Source organism: Rhinopithecus roxellana, chromosome 14 (assembly GCF_007565055.1).
Source record: "Rhinopithecus roxellana isolate Shanxi Qingling chromosome 14, ASM756505v1, whole genome shotgun sequence".
NCBI lineage: Eukaryota > Metazoa > Chordata > Mammalia > Primates > Cercopithecidae > Rhinopithecus > Rhinopithecus roxellana.
In genome coordinates this window covers 34,681,939-34,703,443 of record NC_044562.1, presented here as the reverse complement: position 1 = coordinate 34,703,443, position 21,505 = coordinate 34,681,939, and the positions used below count along the sequence as shown (strand labels likewise).

Here is a 21,505-nt window from a genome sequence, read left to right as displayed (position 1 = left end):
TTAAACAGTTAAATGTAACTTTACCACTCAACCTGACAATTCCATTCCTGGGCGTTTATCTAAGAGAAGTGAAAACATGTCCGCACAAAGGTTTGTATGTGAATGTTTATAGCAGCATTATTTACGATAGCCAAAAAGGGAAAACAATCCAGGTGAGTGGACAAAGTATATATTCTTAAGATGGAATACTATTTGGCAATGAAAGGAAATGAAATACTGATACATACACAACATGTATGAAACTAAAAACAAATTATATTATGTGAATGAATCCAGGCAAAAAGACCACATATTTCATGATTCAATTTATATGTAATATCTTTTTAAAAAGGCAAATCTACAGAAACAGAAAATAGATTAGAAGTTGCCTGGGCTAGAGATTGAAATGAGAGGTAACTGCAAATAGACATGAGGTTTCTTTTGGAGGTAATGGAAATGTCCTAAAAGTAGATTGTGGTAATAGTTGCACAATTCTGTATATTTACTAAAAAAAAAATCATTGAGTTAATCACTTAAAATCAGTGATTTTATGGTATATAAATAATGCCTCAATAAAGTTGCAAAAATAGATGATTTTATAAGTCATAAAGGCAAATGTCAATTACATATTTCTTCATGTATACTATTGCTCAAAAATAATATAATATGCACCTAAAATTAAAATAAAACTGTCAAAAGGCTTATATGATTTATCAGGCTAAGTCGTTTTAATCCCATAATGCTTACGTGCTACAGGAAGAAACACTGAAAATGTTTTAAAATTTTAATGTAATTTTTGTATCCTCTTATTTCATTTATTCAGAAACATGAATTGAGTGCCTGCTGTGTTCCCAGCACTGGGTGAGGTGATGGCTATGCAGTGGTGGTCAAGCTGGCACCATCTCAGTACTCAGGGAACTTTTATCTATTAGGAGGAACAGATATCAAACAAGCCAATGAACCAAAGGCTGGAGCATATGAGAAGGTAGGGAGTGTTTAGCTAGGAAATCAAAGGAGACCTTCCAAAGCAAAATCTCAAAGAATGAGAAAGAACATACCATTGAAAGAACAACAAGAGGAAGGGCATAGGCAGAGGGGCAAAGCTGTCTGAGGTCCATGAGGAGAGAAAACTCCTGATATTTCCAAGGAAGTCAAAGACCAAGATTATGAGCACAAGATTCAGCTGGGGAGGTAGCTTTGTGTCCATATCTCCCACACTGCACAGCTCTCAGTCATGAAGATATGGTTACCTCAATAGCAGAGCTCCTAATTCCAAACATATTTTGAAAATTAGAACCAACCTTGGTTTCTATTTTCTACTGCAGTTCTGCCAAAATTCTAGGCTGTCCCACACTAATGTGAAATAAATTGGCATGCCCATGTTTAATGGCTAGACTCAACAGCAAATATTTAGTTTGATATCTGCTCTGTGGAGGCATTATAAAATTAGAGTTAAAATTTTAGGTGGAGTAATAATAATAATTTCATGTCATATGTATTGTAGGTTATAGTTTATGTAAAATAACCATTGGTTGAGTTAATGGGTATTTGCTGCATTTCCCTACAGGCCAGGCACTGTTCTTTGCATTTAAAAGATTTCAGTGAACAAAGAAGCCCCTGTGGAACGAACATACTAGTGGGGGCAGACAGCACACACGTTTTTAAAATGGGCCAAGCACGGTGACTCATGCCTGTAATCCCAGCACTTTGAGAGGCCAAGGTGGGAGGATCACTTGAGGTCAGGAGATCAAGACCAGCCTGGCCAACATGGTACAATCCCGTCCCTACTAAAAATGCAAAAATTAGCCGGGTGTGGTAGCACACATCTGTAATCCCAGCTACTCAGGAGACTGAGGCACAAGAATTGCCTGAACCCAGGAGGCGGAGGCTGCAGTGAGCCAAGATGACACCACTGCACTCCAGTCTGGGTGACAGAGAGACTCTGTCTCAAAAAAAAAGTTTAAAAATGAAAATGTAATGAAAGATATAGTTGGCTGGAAGTAAAACAGAAACCAGAATAGGAAAAGGGGATTTGAGAGTGCCGTAGGTAGCACTGGTTGCATTTTAAATAGTGTGGTCAGAGTAGACCTTACTGAGAACATCCATGTTAAGCAAAGGCAAAAAAACAAACAAACAAAAAAATAGCCTTGCAAATCATGTGAAGGGTTGTCTCTGGAGTTGTGCCACACAGCCAGGGTCCAGAAAGTAGACAAGTAGGTAATGAGATTTTAGTGATGAGGAATCATTGTGCAGATCATGAGGCCCTTGTAAAATTTGGGAGTTTACTTAAATCAAATGGAGATCCACTGGAAAGTTTTGAGCAGAAGGGTGATATAATGAGACTTTAAGTTTTAAAAGGATCACTGCAGGCTGCTTGCAAGGTGGTAGGGATGGGGGTAGAGAGTAGGTGTGGAAGCAAGGGATATGGTTAGGAGACCACTGCAGAAATACAGGTGTGAGATGATAGTAATTCAGAACAGGATTACTTATAACTAGTCCAAAATATTTTTTATCCCTTTGGCTATGTCTCAAAAATATGTCGGCTATTTCCTTTCGGTTGTGTTTACTACAGAGAAGGACAATTCTTCAGTGTTTTTAAAAACATGTAAATATTTTTGACCCAGGTTAAATTTGGGTGAACATAGGTGCTTAATTTTCCTATGTTCATATTTTTCTTTCAGTTATTTAGTAAATCAGTACTCATAGAGCATCTGCATATTGCAAGATGAAGTCAATGCTCATTTTACTAAGCTCTAAGAACGACCATTTGTTTTTCCTTCAGGGTAGGTAATGGTAGCCTCTATCTAAGTTGATAAAGGAAACATGACATTTTTTTAGAATGCCATTTTTAATTAAGAAAACACTTTTTACTAATTTTTTAACCCTACCAACTTCATGTCTGTTCATTGTTAAAAAGAAATAATTGCAACATTTGCATTTTACATTTTTGAAATACAACATTTGTATTTCACAGTAACAGTACGTATTAAATTTAATTATTGGTCTCTGATACACAAACCGAGAATTAGTAAGGCAATATATTAGTTTCCACATCTATAAAACATGGAAAATTGCAATAAATGATCTCTAAGATTGCATTTAGCTTTAAAATAATGCAGCAATTCCAAAAGCTGAAAAAATGGATCTCATCCTTCATACTATCAGAGAACATACATGTGTAATTAAATAGTTTTATATAAATCATGAATATAAACATATTTAACCAATAGCAACTTGCCTTGTATGTGAAGTTGTAAACGTTTAAGTAGTGCAGAAGAGTGAGTCCGATGAGGTAAGACTGCCAGGATCTCTCTGAAAGAGACAGGTTGCAAAATTCCTTCATTGCGTCTTCCAGTTTGAGATTGGTAATATTAGTATCACAGGAATGCAGCCAGAACACCTGAGAAATAATCTGCAAGTGGAGGAAGAAAAGTATTTCAGCTGTGAATCATTCGAGAGTCAACTGTTCATTTTATGAGGTTTTTTTGTATACTCTAAATTTTAAACTATGACAAAAAGTCCTCAAGAATCAAACAACTTTTAATCTAAAGCAATAATTACTATTAATAAAACGATAGATAATTAATGGTTCACTTAAGAAATAAGATGGGAGGTCGGGCGAGGTGACTCACACCTGTAATCCCAGCACTTTGGGAAGCCAAGGTGGGTGGATCACGAGGTCAGGAGTTCGAGACCAGCCTGGCCAACATGGTGAAACCCCATCTCTACTAAAGATAGAATAAATTAGCCGGGCGTGGTGGCGGGCACCTGTAATCCCAGCTACTCAGGAGGCTGAGGCAGGAGAATCGCTTGAACCGTGGAGGTGGAGGTTGCAGTGAGCTAAGACTGCGCCATTGCACTCCAGCCTGGGAGACAGGGTGAGGCTCTGCCTCAAAAATAAAAGAAAGAAGATGGGAAAAAAGAGACAGGGAGACATTCAGGATGACTCCCAGATTTCTTGCCTGAACAGCTGGGTGAATGATGGTACCAAGAAAGGTAAGTGATTTGGAGTAAGTTTGGGGAAAACATTAGTTTAAGACTTTGCTCCCTATAAAATCTTACTCTTAATAAATTCAAATTGCACTTAATTTTTGTAATCATTCAACGTTATAATCGTAGGCAATACACTCTGTGGGTCCAGAGATGTAAAGCAAAGAAAAAGAGCTCCAGACCATATAATCATGTGAATCACCCATCTTGAACAGTAACTGCTCCTGTAGATAGTGAGGTATGACTGCGCAAAATAAGATATCATCTTCATTGCCACCAAGTTGAAAAAAAGAGAAAAGCGTATAACATTCAAGGCCGTAGGAACTTTTCACTCTTTCCTCTTGAAAGTAATAAGAATGTACACTCTCCATTTACATGTTTTATTTACTAAAATGAACCTGCGCTATAGAAGCCAAAAACGTGATTGCTGAAATTATATCTTAGGATCAAATAATCAAAAGGTAAGATTAAAGGGAAAAGATCAATGAATATTATTTACTAGTACAGTAAAGGCAAAGCTGTTTTAATTTTTGTATGGGGGAACCAATTAAAATGACAGGAGATAGCTGCAACATTTTTTAAGAGGAATCTTAAAGGCTTTTTAGAAACTTTATCCAACATTGGAAAATAACTGGGCTGTGCTTAGAAATGACACACTGTGTCACACATAAGGTTTGAATGGATGAGGCCTTAAGCTCTTCAGCTCTTTTGGAAAATTTCCATGACACTTCCAGACAATTGACTTGGAAAAAGAATAAAAGATAAGACATTTTGAGGGGAAAATCCTATTACCAAAATATGAAGAAATGACATTATTCATTTTCACATCAAAAAATGTTTACTACAACCACAAACTTAGCCTTAGTTCCCTTGACCACATCTATTGTATATGCTATGTCTTGCTGTGGGACTTTTTAAAAGTAAAAATGAGTATCCTTTTTATTTTAATTGTAAGCAGTAGTAAGTACTCTCCACATATTTTTCCCCAATTAGGTTACTTAAGTTTGACTTTGATAGCATTTGAGTAGGTACAAATTCACCTCAGACAATGTGATTGCAACAGTGAATATAATTCTTTAGTGATGGCATCCATTGATTAAGGAAGCCATCTGGGGGTAAGGAAAAGGAAAGAACAAAGGGGGCATGGGAAAGGAGAAGGAAAAATATAGAAAAAAGGGACACATAGTGATAATATTCTTGCTTCAGAATTTTTCATCTATCTTTACTTAAGAATTAGGCCTCCAGCATCACGCTACCTGACTTAAACTATACTACAGGGCTACAGTAACCAAAACAGCATGGTACTGGTACCAAAACAGAGATATAGACCAATGGAACAGAACAGAGCCCTCAGAAATAATACCACACATCTATAACCATCTGATCTTTGACAAACATGACAAAAATAGGAAATGGGGAAAGGATTCCCTATTTAATAAATGGTGCTGGGAAAACTGGCTAGCCACATGCAGAAAGCTGAAACTGGATCCTTCCTTACACCTTATACAAAAATTAATTCAAGATGGACTAGAGACTTAAATGTTAGACCTAAAACCATAAAAACCCTAGAAGAAAACCTAGACAATACCATTCAGGACATAGGCATGGGCAAGGACTTCACGTCTAAAACACCAAAAGCAATGGCAACAAAAGCCAAAATTGACAAATGGGATCTAATTAAACTAAAGAGCTTCTGCACAGTGAAAGAAACTACTGTCAGAGTGAACAGGCAACCTACAGAATGGGAGAAAATTTTTGCCATCTAGTCATCTGACAAAGGGCTAATATCCAGAATCTACAAAGAACTTAAACAAATTTACAAGAAAAAAAACAACCCCTTCAAAAAGTGGGCGAAGGATATGAACAGACACTTCTCAAAAGTAGACATTTATGCAGCCAACAGACACATGAAAAAATGCTCATCATCACTCGCCATCAGAGAAATACAAATCAAAACCACAATGAGATACCATCTCACACCAGTTAGAATGGTGATCATTAAAAAGTCACGAAATAACAGGTGCTGGAGAGGATGTGGAGAAATAGGAACACTTTTACACTGTTGATGGGACTGTAAACTAGTTCAACCATTGTGGAAGACAGTGTGGCGATTCCTCAAGGATCTAGAACTAGAAATACCATTTGACCCAGCCATCCCATTACTGGGTATATACCCAAAGGATTATAAATTATGCTGCTATATGCTGCTATAAAGACACATGCACATGTATGTTTAGTGTGGGACTATTCACAATAGCAAAGACTTGGGACCAACCCAAATGTCCATCAATGATAGACTGGATTAAGAAAATATGGCACATATTCACCATGGAATACTATATAGCCATAAAAAAGGATGAGTTCGTGTCCTTTGTAGGGATATGGATGAAGCTGGAAACCATCATTCTCAGTAAACTATTGCAAGGACAAAAAACCAAACACTGCATGTTCTCACTCATAGGTGAGAATTGAACAATGAGAACACCTGGACACAGGAAGGGGAACATCACACACCTGGGCCTATTGTGGGGTCGGGGGATGGGGGAGGGATAGCATTAGGAGATATACCTAATGTAAATGACGAGTTAATGGGTGCAGCACACCAACATGGCACATGTATACATATGTAACAAACCTGCACATTGTGCACATGTACCCTAGAACTTAATGTATGAAAAAAAAAAAAAGAATTAGGCCTCCAGGTTTATCACTTACATAGACAATTCACCAGCTTAGCATGCAACTTCTCAGTGTTTAACTGGTAAGCGCTCAACAAATGCTAAATGCTATTTAAATTTCTAAGAACTGCATGTAAGTACAAACACACGACACCTCACCTCAGCTCTGTTATCAGGGATGGGAATGGCCAGCAACTCGTCAATACTCCTGTTGGACATTCCTGTTGTTCTCCTTAGATCTTCTTTCAGCTCTTCGACATTTTTAAACATTTCTATTAACTGACCTGCAAGAAGAAAAATGTAAAAAGAAAACACATGTTGGTTTGTCAGGTCACTCTTTTTAGTATGACTAACATAGAGAAACCTTCTAGCCTAAAACATACATGCCTTCTCAGGGGCAGATGTCTCCCAGTTTTTGCAGACTTTGCATATTTAGGACCTATTTCTATCTGATTTAGATTTGTTCTTATTATGATATCATAAACCCAAGGTAACAGATTGCTCTGGGTTATACATTTTCCTTAGGTATCTACACCTCAAGGTTGATTTAAGGAAAATATGCTTTCCTCACAGATTTTGATCACATAATGCACTAAGTAAATATCTCTCCATTTGATTTAAAATAACACAGGTTCAATATGTTTTTTAATCTGGGATCACGTAATATTGTCAATTTGGACAAAGTTTGATAAATCCACACATAATGCCACAGAGCATTTTTCTTTAACTACAGTCACACTACAGTTATAAAGGGTTTTTACAATCATTATCTCACTTTTAAATAGAATGTGTTTAACTTCAAACTCTTTTAGGGGAGTGATTATAAGTCTTTCATTTCTGGGTCATTTATGGCACAATAAACAATATTTTGATTTTAGCAGATTGTAATAATCATCCTGCAAATGCCTTTCCATTTCTTTTAAGAATCCTTCATGCAAATATACCTTTTTGAACCTAGTGCCATTCCAATTTTGTGGCTGCCCATTGTCCAAAATTCTGAATGCCTTTCCTTTCAGTATTGAGGAATTATGCAAAGAAGAAACATATTGCATGATACATCATGTTTGGAATACTAATAGAAAGTTCTGAATTGAGATTTCTGTAGACAGCAGTACATCCTTTTGGTTTTTTTTTCCATCAGATTATTTTCACAGAAGCAAGTAAATTTCATCATTGCCCTTGCAGCTGACTATCGAATACACTTTAATATATCAGAGAAACAAAAGGTGAATGGTCTAACGAGTTAAACTTTTGAAGATCTTTTTGCTGTGAAATCAAATTTCCCTGTTTCATTCTCTGCTAGCTTTCTGTGTGTTTACTTTAGACAAGTAACCACATTTGAATGCTTCAGGTTTCTCATGTGTAAGGGCAGATAGCAAAGCGAGTTTGGTTGGGAACTTCAAAAAAAGCCTTTCTTAAACTGCAGCGTGAGAATCACATGCATTCTAATAAGACAAGATTTAAAATGTGGATGGGGAAACACCTGGCTTTTCAGAAGCATCTGCACTGTTATTGACATGCAGCATGACTTCTACGATCGGTATTAACAGAGTGATATTTTCCATGTAATTCATTTGCAGTGCCTGTTCTAGAAACCTGAAACAAAACAGAAAAGAAGAAATTCAACTAGGTGTATCAATATTTTGAAAGAGATTTCACCAAGGAAGAAGACAATGGAAAAACTTACTGATCCAAATTTAAATTAATTTTGCTTGGATCCCCAGTCAGCAAATCTCTCACTTTTTTAGATATGAGATTGTCATGGTACAGTAAGCTGGCTGCTATTTCGGTGCCCAGCTCTGCTGCTTCGAGGAGTTGCAGATCAAACTCACTGTCTTCACACAGGCTCCCAAAGCTCATATCAGAGAGCTGGCATGACTTCTCTATCAAACTGTAAGTTTCAGATTCACAAAGAAGTTCGGTCAAGTTTCGAAGTTGAGACAGCTTTCCAAAAAGGGAAAAGAGCAGGAAATAGATTAGTAACATTTTTCTACATATATAGTAGTTGATAATAAGTAACCACAATCGATTTCCTTTAAGAGAAACATTCTGCAGATGTATTTGGTTAGTTGGCATTTGGCGTTAGTTTTATTATGAAGTACTACTCTCTGTCATTTGAGTTTATTATTCCTGTAAGAACTTGATAAAACTTTTGGGCCTATTAGAACTGTCTTTCTCTGTGGAGTCACAGGTTTAAAAAAATGTAGTTTAGTTTTATCCAGCTTAACTCACAAATACTTTGACTAATTTTATATTTTGACTTACATTTTAAATCATATGTAAGGGCAGATAAAAAGCAGGTTTGTTTTGGAACTTCTAAAAAGCATTTCTTTCTCACACCCATTAACATGGCTACTATTAAAAAAAAAAAAACAGAAACTAACAAGTGTTAGAGAAGATATAGAGAAATTATAACCCTTGTGCACTGTTGGTGGTAATGTACACACACACACACACACACACACACACAGTGGTATATTATTAAACCTTAAAAAGGAAACAAATTCTGACACAGGCTGCAGCATGAATGAACCTTGAGTATACTATGCTAAGTAAAATAAGCCAGTCTCAAGAAATGAAAGGTGAATGGTCTAATAATGTATGATTCCACTTGTATGACAAAGTACCTAGAGTAGTCAAATACACAGAGGTAGAAGCAAAATGTGGGTTGTTAAGGGCTGGGGAAGTAGAAGATGAGGAGTTGTTTAGTGAATATGGAATTTCAGTTTTACAAAATGAAATGAGTTCTGGAGATTAATTGCACAACAATGTGAATGTACTTAACACAACTGCACTGTATAGTTAAAAATGGTTAAGATAGTAAATGTTATGTTTATTTTACCACAATCCTTATTTTTATTTTTATTTTTGGAGACATGGTCTCACTCTGTCACCCAGGCTGGAGTACACTGGCACGATCACAGCTCACTGCAACCTTGACCTCCAGGCTCAGGTGATCCTCCCACCTTAGCCTCTCGAATAAGTAGCTAAGACTACAGGCATATACCTGCACTCCTGGCTAATTTCTTGTATTTCTTTTTGTGGAAACAATGGAGTACATTGGCATGATCACAGCTCCCTGCAACCTCAACCTCCGTGCTCTGGTGATCCTCTCACCTTAGCCTCTCAAGTAAGTAGCTGGGACTATAGGCATATACCTGCACTCCTGGCTAATTTTTTGTAGAAATGGGGTTTCACCACGTTGCCCTGGCTGTTCTCTCTCCCATGCTGAAGCCATCTACTGGCCTCAGCCTCCCTGAGTGCTGGAATTACAGATGTGAGCCACTGTGGCCAGTCAACAATTTTTAAAGGTTAACAAAAATTTTAAAAGTCTTTCTTGAACTGCAGCATGAAGATCACATTCATTCTAATAAGATTGTATTTAAACTAAGGACAAGAGATACCTGATTTTTTGGAAGTCTGCACCACTATCGACCTTATCTTCTTCCCTCTTAGGTATTGTAGGATACTGGGTGCTTTTGTCTTTAAAAGGGCTTAAAAATCCCACACCCAGAGGAAAAAAAGGAAAATGAAAATCAATAATTTCCTATCCTGTCAATGATATTCCTCTTACTATCAGTTCACTATGTTCTATGTGTTCTGAGGATATATTCCATGCCCTACAACCTGGGGAAAAAATAATATATGCCTCTGGGAAAGCAAATTCTTTTGTGCTTGGAAGCTACCCTAGAGCTGTTTCTTTTTTTTTTTTTTTTTTTTTGAGACGGAGTCTTGCTCTGTCGCCCAGGCTGGAGTGCAGTGGCAGGATCTTAGCTCACTACAAGCTCCGCCTCCCGGGTTTACGCCATTCTCCTGCCTCAGCCTCCCGAGTAGCTGGGACTACAGGCGCCCGCCTCGTCGCCCGGCTAGTTTTTTGTATTTTTAAGTAGAGACAGGGTTTCACCGTATTAGCCAGGATGGTCTCGATCTCCTGACCTCGTGATCCGCCCGTCTCGGCCTCCCAAAGTGCTGGGATTACAGGCTTGAGCCACCGCGCCCGGCCGAGCTGTTTCTTTTAAGAAGGGAAATAAATTGGAACAAAATCCTAAGAAGCAAATATATGTGTCATTCATTGCAGCTCAGTTTCCAATCAGAAGTTACAGTTTGACCAAAATGAAGTATTTTATGGTACCGGCAAATGTTTGGGAATATTTATTTCTGTATTATCAAATAAGAAAGGCACAATGATGTGTCTTTAATGAGCGATTTATAACTACACGTAGGTTATAGCAATTAAATGTTGGTCATCTTAGATAGTAAATATCATTGGTCTATTTTCCATTGTACTTAATATTATGATTGACCTCTGAGTTCGAACTATTCAAAAATGGGTTTATATGTACAAAAATTCTACTTACTAGTGCTATCGCTATGAGAAATTTTCCATTCTGGAATAGACCCAATCACTGTACCACCTATAACTGCATTTGCCACTCTAGTCTTTCTTTTGATTTTCCAATTACTAGATATGATTAAACCTGTAATAAATGGAGTGAAGCTTCTATACTACATTCTCCAGTGACTTGTTTTTGGTAATTTATTAAATAAAAAGATAAATTCTGTTGGGCTAATATATTTGTATAAATTGAGCTTTGAGGGTGTTGTACATTTGAATGACTTTTACCCAGCAGAGACTCAAATGTGTTTTTTAATTGTAAGTTTGGTGTACATATGTGGGAAACCAGCAAAAGTCCATATAGTATGGTCGTGGCTTAGTGAGATAAAAGTTATAGAAGAGGAAATTGGAAATCTAGCCACACTGTGGCTAATAGACTTCGTTCTCTGAAATAAAAATATAATTCAGGGCCAATAATGTGGAATGCATTGAGAAGCATATCCACCAAGGAGAAACATTACTGTCATTTCATCTTTGTCATTACTTACTACTTTATTCTGAGAACAATATAGGCATTAAAGCTCTAGAAGCTTCACAGGTCATTAATAATCAACATAAATTCAGTGAATTACAATTCTTTCTTCAAAAACGTGTCAACTTCAGATTGCAGATTGGCCAAAGCTTCACGTAGAGCCCTTCTCTCTTTTATCACGAGTAAAAGTTCAGGCTTAAAATAGAACAACAGATGACTAACGCCATTTCCAGCTGTGACTGAATTCTCCACTGCCTGATGCTTTTCAAATGTATCTGAATCAGAATCGTAAGTGACATGATGGTATTGACCTCACAATAGCATGTGCATAAAATGATAAAACAGCAATATTCCTGGGCTCTTGGTGGGGAAATAGAGAGGAAAATGAGTCTATTTAAAATTTTACAGGTTTTACACAAAAAATATTGTGTTATTTGTATTTCTGCCCAATACAGGAACAGCCACTTTATGCATAGCTCCCTAATCAGGAAGTTATTCTTCCCAACAAAGCAACTGGAAAGAAAAAAGATAAAACAATGAAGGAAGGAGAAAACACAAAGGTTCAAGAGGAGCAGAATAGACAAGGAGAAAAAGCTAGGAAAAGTCACCAATGAATGACAGCGTTCACCCCCATCTTAGGAATATCATGAATAAAGCATTAGATTGGGTGTGGCCTAACTGATGGTCACAGTCATGATGCTAATTATCAGAGTGAACAAAGCAGAGGAGTAAGAGCATCAGTAACTGTGAAACTCTAGGAGTTTGTCTTCATTCTTTCAGTGATAGGTACTGAGTGTTTCCCATGTGTCATACTCTATGCCAGGTGCTGCGGATGCAATGGTAAAGGAAGAGACCTGGCAATATTCCTCATGGAGCTTGTGGTCTAGGACTGAATGGGTCCCGTCAATTTCAAATAGCAGCCATGCTTGTTATAAATGACAATAGATTTTCTACTCCAAGGAAAAGAATGTAGTTTATTTCCACTTCTGTGGCTTCTATAACTTTTTCCATAATGTAACCCTCAACGAGAGCATTATGTTCAAATTGGGGATGATGTTTTAAATTATTTTTAGCCCCAGTCCCATCCAGTTAGTATAAATGGTTGAGACTATGGTGTTTCCATTCCCCTAGTGTATATTATGTGCTTCCTGGTGACTTTCTAAGTCAAGAACTACAGTAAGTAATTGCCCAGGGAACATGACTACATTGTCAGTACTCTACTTTAACACCCTCACTTTTTCATACATGCATGAATCAAGCCTTAAGCTCCTATTATGTGGGGCTTTAGGGGTGTTGAAAGCATAATTTCATCAGCTTAAACTCTAGTGAGGAAAACAGACCTGACGTGCAACAAATTATAATGCCAAGTAATGAGTTCCAAATGCCAGAAATCTCACCGTCATTGGAGATGTCATCTCATTAGAGATGTCTCTTTCTAAAATGCAAATTTCACCTTCTTCAAATATATAACTTTCATGATCAAATTCAAACTCCTTGACAAGGAAATCAGGATCTAGGCTCACCCTCACCCTGCAGCCCTCTTTTCTGCCTATCACATGGGCATATTCTGTTCCAGCTGAACACATGACTGCAGATACCCTATACCTGTCTTTCAACTTCACACCTCTATCTTCTTAAACTCAGGACTCTATGTCTAGAATGCACAACTAACCTAATTCTACACAGACCTCAAAACTCAGAGAAAGCATTATTTTGTCTACAGAATTTCTTCTCTCCACCTCTGTCCCTTACAATCCATGTTAGATATCCCTCCTCTGTACACAGAAGCCTCTATCCACCTATCACAACTCTTAATCTCACTGCATTACAATTGTCGGTCTGCTTTTCCATCTCCTCCACTGGATTGACTATAAGCACTTTGGGGTCAGAGGATATGTCTTACAAATAAATAGATTAGTATTATGGGAGTACATATAATTGATAAAAAAAAATGAATGAATAAATATTATAGGAGCACAGAAGAAAAAGTCATTATCCTGGCTGAAAAACAGCAAGAAAGGTGATACTCTTATATTATAGAAGAAGTGATGTTTAAACTTGTCCTTGAGGGATGAGTAGGAATTTTCCAGATGAATGTACAACTTCCTTCTCATTTGCACAAACAAATTAAGATATTGCTAAATTAAGTATATTGGAAATTTTGATGCATGTGGAAGACTAGGGCTAAAATGTAGGTAATGGTAACTAGCACATTTATTTGTAATATACACGGACATAATGTTTTACATGCCTGCTTAATTATACCATGTTCACTATACAAGTCATCTTGCTTGCCCTGAATAAACCAGTTCTAATTTCACTTTGTTCCTGGCTATGTAAATCCAATTAAATAGCTATTCTTTCTAGGAAAACAGCTTTCAAATTTTAATCGGTTTATTTAAAAAATAAACTAAATTTCATGATAACCTGTATACTATATGCATGAGATGAAGAATAATAGACAAATAAGCATAAAGTGATTCCCACATTAGAGTTATAAATTTTTTGGTTGCCTTTTCCCACATTCTCTAGTATCACAAATTTTAATATGACTTACTCATTTTAGCTTCTGATGACAATAAAAGTAGGGTGAACAACATTTTGAGATTTTTGTATGTTGTGAAATCTAAAACATCAGCTTTCAAAATCTACTTTTACAGATTTTAAAACTATGACATCTCAAATTAGAAATCATGAGTCCTTTTTCAAATCTCTTTCAAATTGTGAAGTTTAATATGATAACTGTTATTAGCCATTCCCTTATGAATGCACATACTGTAATTAGGCTCTTTGGGGTCATTTCATGCAGAGATCTCCACTGATTAAAAACAAAATACCATTATATAACATAAAACTCTTTAAAAACTTTTTTTTTAATTCATTTTTTTTTTATAGACAGGGTCTCACACTGTCACTTAGGCTGGAGTGCAGTGGTGACAACAGCTGATTGCAGCCTCAAACTCCTGGTCTTAAGTGATTCTTCCCACCTCAGCCTCCTGAGTAGCTGGAATTACAGGCATGAGCCACTGCATCCAGCCATAAACTCTTTTGACACCATTTTTCTAGAGTCCTAAGAAGGGCCATTATAAATCTAGAGTTAAAATAGGATCATTATTTACAAAGATCAGATTTAAAACTTAAAGTAAAAGTATATCTTATCAAATATTATGGGAAGTGTTAAGGTTTATGTTTTTTCTTTCATGGCTTACTTTTGATTTTAGGACTTCAGGAACTGGAGGGAAGTAATCCTCATAGGAACCATTTCGAAGAAAAGATTTTTTAAGTCGTATTGTGGACTGCAGGAGTCTTAGATTTTCTGTAAAGGAAGGGAGAAGAGTTACTTTATGTGAATTGCAAGGTCATTTAGGAAACCAATTTGAAAGACACCTCTATCCTGATTTATTACTAAATTTTTCCTAAGATAATAGCCTACTTCAATATAAATATAAGATGAGTGAAAATTTAACCTTTATTTGAACCATGGGGACAACAGAATTCATTATTTTAAAAATATTCTCTGCTTAGAGATAAAAATACTTATAGCAAAGGTGCTACATAGTTTTGGCTCTTTGTGAACTGACTATGCTTTTATTCCTGACTTTTGGATATGCTATATAACTGAAGTATCTTGGAGAGAATAGGTTGTAGAATCACTGTGATATAAATATGCCTTTCCAACCTTGACTAATTCATACCTTGCAAACAAAGACCAGACTTAAACATTTGTTGTGCTATTTGCTTGCCATTAACTCTCAGAAAACTATTTTTGGTGTAGGAAAAAAGAATGTGTGTGTCCTAGAAAATGTGAGAAAATAGGTCTTTTCTCTCAAAAAAAAAAGAAACATTTGATTAAATATAATCTTTGTGGTTGCCCATATAGGGAGAAAATTGCAAATAAAGTACGTAAGGGTAGAAAATAAAAACAGTCTGGCACAAAAATGCCTTTGTTTATGTAATTTACACCTGCTTTTAGGACTCTGTGTTATCATTCCTTAACATTTTTTAACAACTAAGATTATTAAGAGCATAAAAATGTCATGAAGGGTCATTTGAACCTCTAATGACTCTGGACACTTGGAAAATTTGTCCCAGTGGCCATTATCATATTATCCATTATATGGCCATTATATATTAAAGTTTGTCCAGGTGGCCAGCTAGTGCTAGCAGCAGCAACAGAATAATATGATAATATGACTACACATTCCCTTTGTATATCAAATCACCAGACTGAAACCGATGCATATGGAAACTAAGATTTTACAAATTTTCTTTCCTGTGTAAGCAAATGCCTCAAAAACTCACTACTTTAGAACAGAGGTAGAAACCGTGAGCAGCATTTTGACTGCTAAGAACAGTATTACCTGGTGAACCCCTGGCCAAACTGTCAGTCACATTTCTCACACATGCCAAGTAAGGAATATAAGGACTATTTGCTGATATATTTAAGAGGGCATCTTCAAAGTTTTCCAGAATTAGGAGCCTGCAGAATTAGAAAAGAATATAGAAATTAAGTCATACGAAAATAAAGCAAAGACATTTTGTTGAGATCATTTTGGTCCCTGGTTGTTAGGCATTGGTTGACTCGGACATTGAAATACTAGGCAGTTGGATGTCTTCCCCCATCCAGTTTAACTGTACAAGGGCAGTACTACTCTGCCTCCTCTGAGGACTTGCCTTTTCTATGTGTACTATCTTTATATTTAATTATTTTAATATTCCATCATAGGTCATCTTAAGGCAATTTCTAGGCACACTTACATGAAAGAAAAAGGTCAATGGGTGAGGGTTGCCAGGTAAAATACTGGACTCCCAGTTAAAGTTGAATCATAGATAAACAATGAATAATCTTTTTGTGTATAAGTACATCCCATTAGTCCTGCAATTTTTTTCACTTTTCTTTTTATTTTCTAAATCTGGCCACCCCCTTCTGACTCTCCGATTCTTCTCGTCAATTGAAAGCTAGGGGACTAGATGATCTGCTAGGTCCTTTCCACCTATAACATTGAATAACTAGATTTGAATTCATTTAATTGTGAACTAATAGGGTCCCAATGACCGATATAAGTTCCTTTTTTCTCCAATCAACCAATTTACTGTTTACAAATTAACCACTTTCTGGTTTCCTTTCAAAGTGGTTGGCATGTGACGATAGGGCCTAAGACTTTTAAGGCTACACGAGTGAGTAAGGCTATGTGAGTGAGTATGTGTATATTATGTGTGCTCTGTCGCTTCAACTGTGAGGCTGCATCTCTATTTATTTTGTAACTTCTTCCCTTAGTGTCTGCTATTGAATTTTATGTAAAGATGGAATAAATGTCAATGGCTGATTTGGGGATCATCTGTTTAGAATCAAACTGTACAAAACACAAATTAACTAGTCCTACTGGATGTTCAACTTAGATTTTATTAAAATACGAATGGGAGCAATTAATCTTGGCATAACTAGTAAATGCAGGAAAACGTTTTCATCAATATTAAAGAAGACTCAGGGTGCTTAAATGTGGGTTTAACAACATTGGATCCTTGAGGAACTTTAAAAGAAAAAAAATGAATGGCAAGAAAAGTCTCTAACTTGGCAATCAGAGCACAGCAAAGTGGTCAGAGGGCTGACTCATTTAAATACTATTCATAGTCTTTATATATTTTTCAAAAAGTATCCATTTTCCAAGTGCTCATGCTTGTGCATAGGCATTTCCTTGACTAGAGACTCTTATTAATACTATATTTGGTGGTCTCAGACCTTAGAGATTTTAGACAGTGAGCTTCACTATTTATCAAAGCCTCCTTATAGATAGTCAATGCCATTAATCAATACACGAATGAAGGACAGGAGAGTGTATTCTTAGACTAAGTTTTCTGTCCTAAGTAAAAGAAACTGTCTATTGGGGAAATTTCTAAATCACATTATTACTGTTAAAAATGCAACAGGAGTGTGACAGGTGATAAAACTAACCCTGTTGTATAGGTTACCCATATAATATGAAGTCACGCCTACAGTCAAGTTTCATGGACTGTAGTCCACCTATGATATCAGTGAGTCAAGTCAAATCAAATCAAGCCAAGGTCTAATAATAACCAATATAGTCACAGCACTTGCTCAAAAAACCCTCAGCAGGTGTTTTGAAATGACAGTTTCAGAATGTTGAGGGAAGTAGGAAGCAGTGTCAGAAAGAATATTCTAAAGATAAGCTGGAAGATGGGATTTGAGAATCCAAGACATCAAAGAAGAGACAAATGAAATTATGAGAATAATTGCAAATTGACTGCATCTATTTTGGGAAGAGGAGGGTAGAATAATCCATCTATTTTATTTGGCTATAGTGATAAGTAGAGGTTTCAAGATAAACATTTCTCCTCTGAGCAACTTGAAAGAATGATCCATTTAGTTTTGTATCCCACTCCCTGTTCACCCCGACCCCATCCTCATCACAGAATATCTAGCATTTGTATTTTGTACATCATACACTTAAGTTAATATCTGTGGAAAGGACAAATACATGAGGAAAAGAGATGCTGGAAGCTGCAGAGATACTGGCCATTTATCTGAGAAGTACCCAATGGGGCATCGCTGGATAAGCACATGTCGGGTTGTTCTCCTGCTTCAGTAAGGTGGTTCTCCCTTCCTCTCCTCACCTTTCCCCACACTTCCCAATATTGCCTTTCCTTCTTTTGTGTTTGTCTTTCTCTCTGTTATCATCGTTACAACATAGAGCTATTTCCACTTGGTGCACTGCTCAACAGCAAAATATTGGCCTTATCTACTAGATGGACCGGAACAAGGGATTTTCATGGTATATTGTCAAGCTTAAAATAGAGGACAGTTGGGCTAGAATTGACCTTGAAATATCATCTAAGCCATCCTCTTAGTTTCATAAAGAACATTTGAGTACAAAAACTGTTGACAATAGACTTAGTATACTCCAAAATAAGATCTCATATCTGTGTGCCACAGTTTTGGCATAAATACCCAATTATTCCCTTAAAACACTAGAGTAATCTTTTATACAAAATCCTAGCTAATTCCCAAGAGTGCTTACAATAAAAGGTAAGTGTCTGGATATGCACATTCATGTTCGTAAGTACAAATACAAAACAAAGATAATGGCTTCAGAACAAAAATTATTAGGAGAAAGTAGAGCTATGAGGGAAAAGTATTTTTGAAAATTTGCTTTAGAAAATTCTGAGCCAAAATAACTTTTATCTTATACCAGTGTTACCACTCTGTGATTATTTTAAAGCTGGAATGGAAAGGAAGTCTGAAGATAAGAAATCCCTTAATTTCATCAATCACAACAAGGGCCCTCTTAGAAGTATTGAATTCTTCCTAATAAACTGTCAGCTAGCTGTCAGCAACTAACTACATTTGCTGTGGAACTTGCAGGTCTGCGGCGCTGACATTATCAATGCTATGGATGCCTCGAGGCTCTGATAAAAATACCTGGCTTCAGCAATAAGCATGCAGTTATCTCAGTTTAAAGGTATTTTGCTATTATTATTTTTGATGGCTATAGAGGGAATGTGTTTAAAAGACACGACTATTTGAAACATGGCAGCCTGGCTAGGATGAAATTGCCTAAGGGCTTGGTTGCTCTGGGAGAAGCACCTGGGTCAGCCACCTTAGAGGATGAGAGAGATGGCAGCAGAAACAGGAGGTAGTTGTTTATGCAAGGATTTTGGTCAGAATCTACTCTGAGTTGGAGAACTTCTCTTACAAACAACTATGTACGTTCTATTTTAGAAAAACAAAAAATTGGTTAAACCTAAGTACTCCTGTTTGTTTTTATTTGTATAAATTTCCGTTAGCACAAAAACATATCCTTTGGGACTAAAATCAAAGAATTTCAATAGTATAATTTATAGGCTAAAGCAATCTTTACCTAACAGGCAGGCCATCTAGTCTCTAAATTTGCCTTCAACTACAGGAATTTGCCTCAATTAACTACCATAAGCAACTGTTTGCATTTCTTACCATAATTATCACAGTTACTTCAGGATCTGCTTACATTAATGGTCTTTAGACAGCATAGTTGCTGCTGTTATTTCCACTGCCTATTCCTGGGACTTTATATATGCCAATAAAAGCCCCAAATTAAATAACCTACAAACAGTTTTGCCTAACTGAATACCACTGAAAGCAAGCAAATTTTGCATTATCTTGTTTAAGCATTAAAAATATTTTTATTCTCTAGAAACCCAAAAAATAGTAATAAAAAAATCAGAGGCTGCTATGGTATGAATGAGTATGTTCTCCTGCAATTCATATGTTGAACTCCTAACCCCTAACATGACAGTATTAGGAAGCTTGATTATAAACTGCTCAGTTTATGGTACTTCGCTATAGCAGCCTGCACAGAGCAAGACAGATACTTATACACTGTTTGTAGTGAAAGAAAAGTGTTGGCAGCCCTCCATCTAGATCATCCTCATAGGCATAAGGTAACCAATCCAGACATGACACATTAGATCTAGTTATGCAAGCTTGGAACTGAAAAAGAGATTTTTTTTGTGCAATGCTAAAGTATCATTAAATAATATCAAAAAATAAGTTTCAACTTTATTTGGACTATGCCCTTCCCTTTGCTCAGTCAATAGTTGGTTTTTCTATTCCATGCTTATGTACACAAAAGAATTATGTTTAGAAATTGTTTTCATTGTTTATTCAGCCAAGTTATCTACCTATTTAGAAATAAACAAAGACTTACTGCGCAGCCAGACTGCTTGGAGATAATGTCTGTCCATCATCCTCACTCCACACATGTGTTATATTATCGGAGTCACCTAAAGTAATAATTTTGATATAGGTAAACATTTAACATGTTTGCTTAAAGATTTTCTTCCTCAGTGAAAACCATCCCAGGTCAAATTAATGAGGAGAAAATGCAGAAATCTGCAGAATCATTCTCCAAAGAATTGTATAAAAGACATCTCTGCTCTTTTGTTGGAAATATTTGTGATATTTATAGGAAATAGATGCCTACTGATCAAAGTAATCCCAATGGTCAAGCATATGCATTTCTAACAAGTTCTTTGTGCATCAAGCCACTACATTATTTTATCCCAGGACCTGCATATGCAGATGACTGCTGAGTACTATAATGAAGATTGACTACCACATGATTTGTTAATCAAATGAAGCCAATTTTAGTCTTATGGGTCACTGGAATTTTTTTTTTTTTTTTTTTTTTGCCTTCAGTTGTCTAGAATGTAGCCTCAGGAAACATCTGCCATCACTAATCTGTATTTTCTATCTTTCAAAAAGCAGCCACTAATCTCAATTGAATGCAGCTGGGAATGCAAATTGACTTATGTTAACAGAACTGTTCTGAGAGTTCTCAAATAATATGAAGGTGCATAGTGTGGAAGGCAGTCACTAAGTTTGATCTAATGGAAACCACATACAAAGATCTAATTCAACACCATGAGCTACCCCCAGAAGTTAACTAGGTCCCTGATTCAGCCTGCTGCATAAGGTTGTATCATAAAAGAGTAAGTGTGCAACGGCATTCACATAAAAATTGAAAATGAAAATGCTTTAAATGGCCCCTGCATAAATAAAAACATCATAAATCCAATACTTTAATTCAGCTCCTTTAGGAAAATGGTATCACTTATTTCAGCCTTCTCTTCAGACTTTACTCATTCCTTATAAATAATCCAGTATGTTTCAATGTTGTCATTTTTAGCATTAGCCTAATCACTTTCAATGGGACATTTTATTACCAGCTTCAATAGTTCTTGTATTGTCTCTAGTTAGTTCAACCTAAAGCCTTCTAAAAAGGTACTAGCACAAAACTATGCAATCACCCAATTTTTTCTGGTCCTGATTATAATTTTATTTAAATTAGCGTGTGTATAAAAAAGACTATCCCAGAATTAAAAATCTCCTTGTCTGTCACCTGTATCAGTCAGGTTTAAGTCATGTTTGTACGACCCTACTATCTGGCAGAGCAGCTGTCTCAGTTTTTCCTGTTCAGCAGAGTGGAGTTTTCC

At 36.4% G+C, this 21,505-nt stretch overlaps 1 protein-coding gene across 1 annotated transcript in view; it reads right to left on the bottom strand.

Annotated features, from left to right (window-relative positions):
- Window positions 1–21,505, bottom strand: part of ABCA12 (ATP binding cassette subfamily A member 12) — a 215,645-nt gene that overhangs the window by 83,018 nt on the left and 111,122 nt on the right. The window contains exons 9-15 of the mRNA XM_010372163.2: window positions 20,218–20,293; window positions 15,877–15,995; window positions 14,725–14,831; window positions 8,335–8,591; window positions 8,131–8,243; window positions 6,807–6,931; window positions 3,218–3,391 (exon numbers count right to left, since the gene is read on the bottom strand). Coding sequence (XP_010370465.2) covers window positions 3,218–3,391; window positions 6,807–6,931; window positions 8,131–8,243; window positions 8,335–8,591; window positions 14,725–14,831; window positions 15,877–15,995; window positions 20,218–20,293 — 971 coding nt within the window. The remainder of the gene's footprint in view (window positions 1–3,217; window positions 3,392–6,806; window positions 6,932–8,130; window positions 8,244–8,334; window positions 8,592–14,724; window positions 14,832–15,876; window positions 15,996–20,217; window positions 20,294–21,505) is intronic.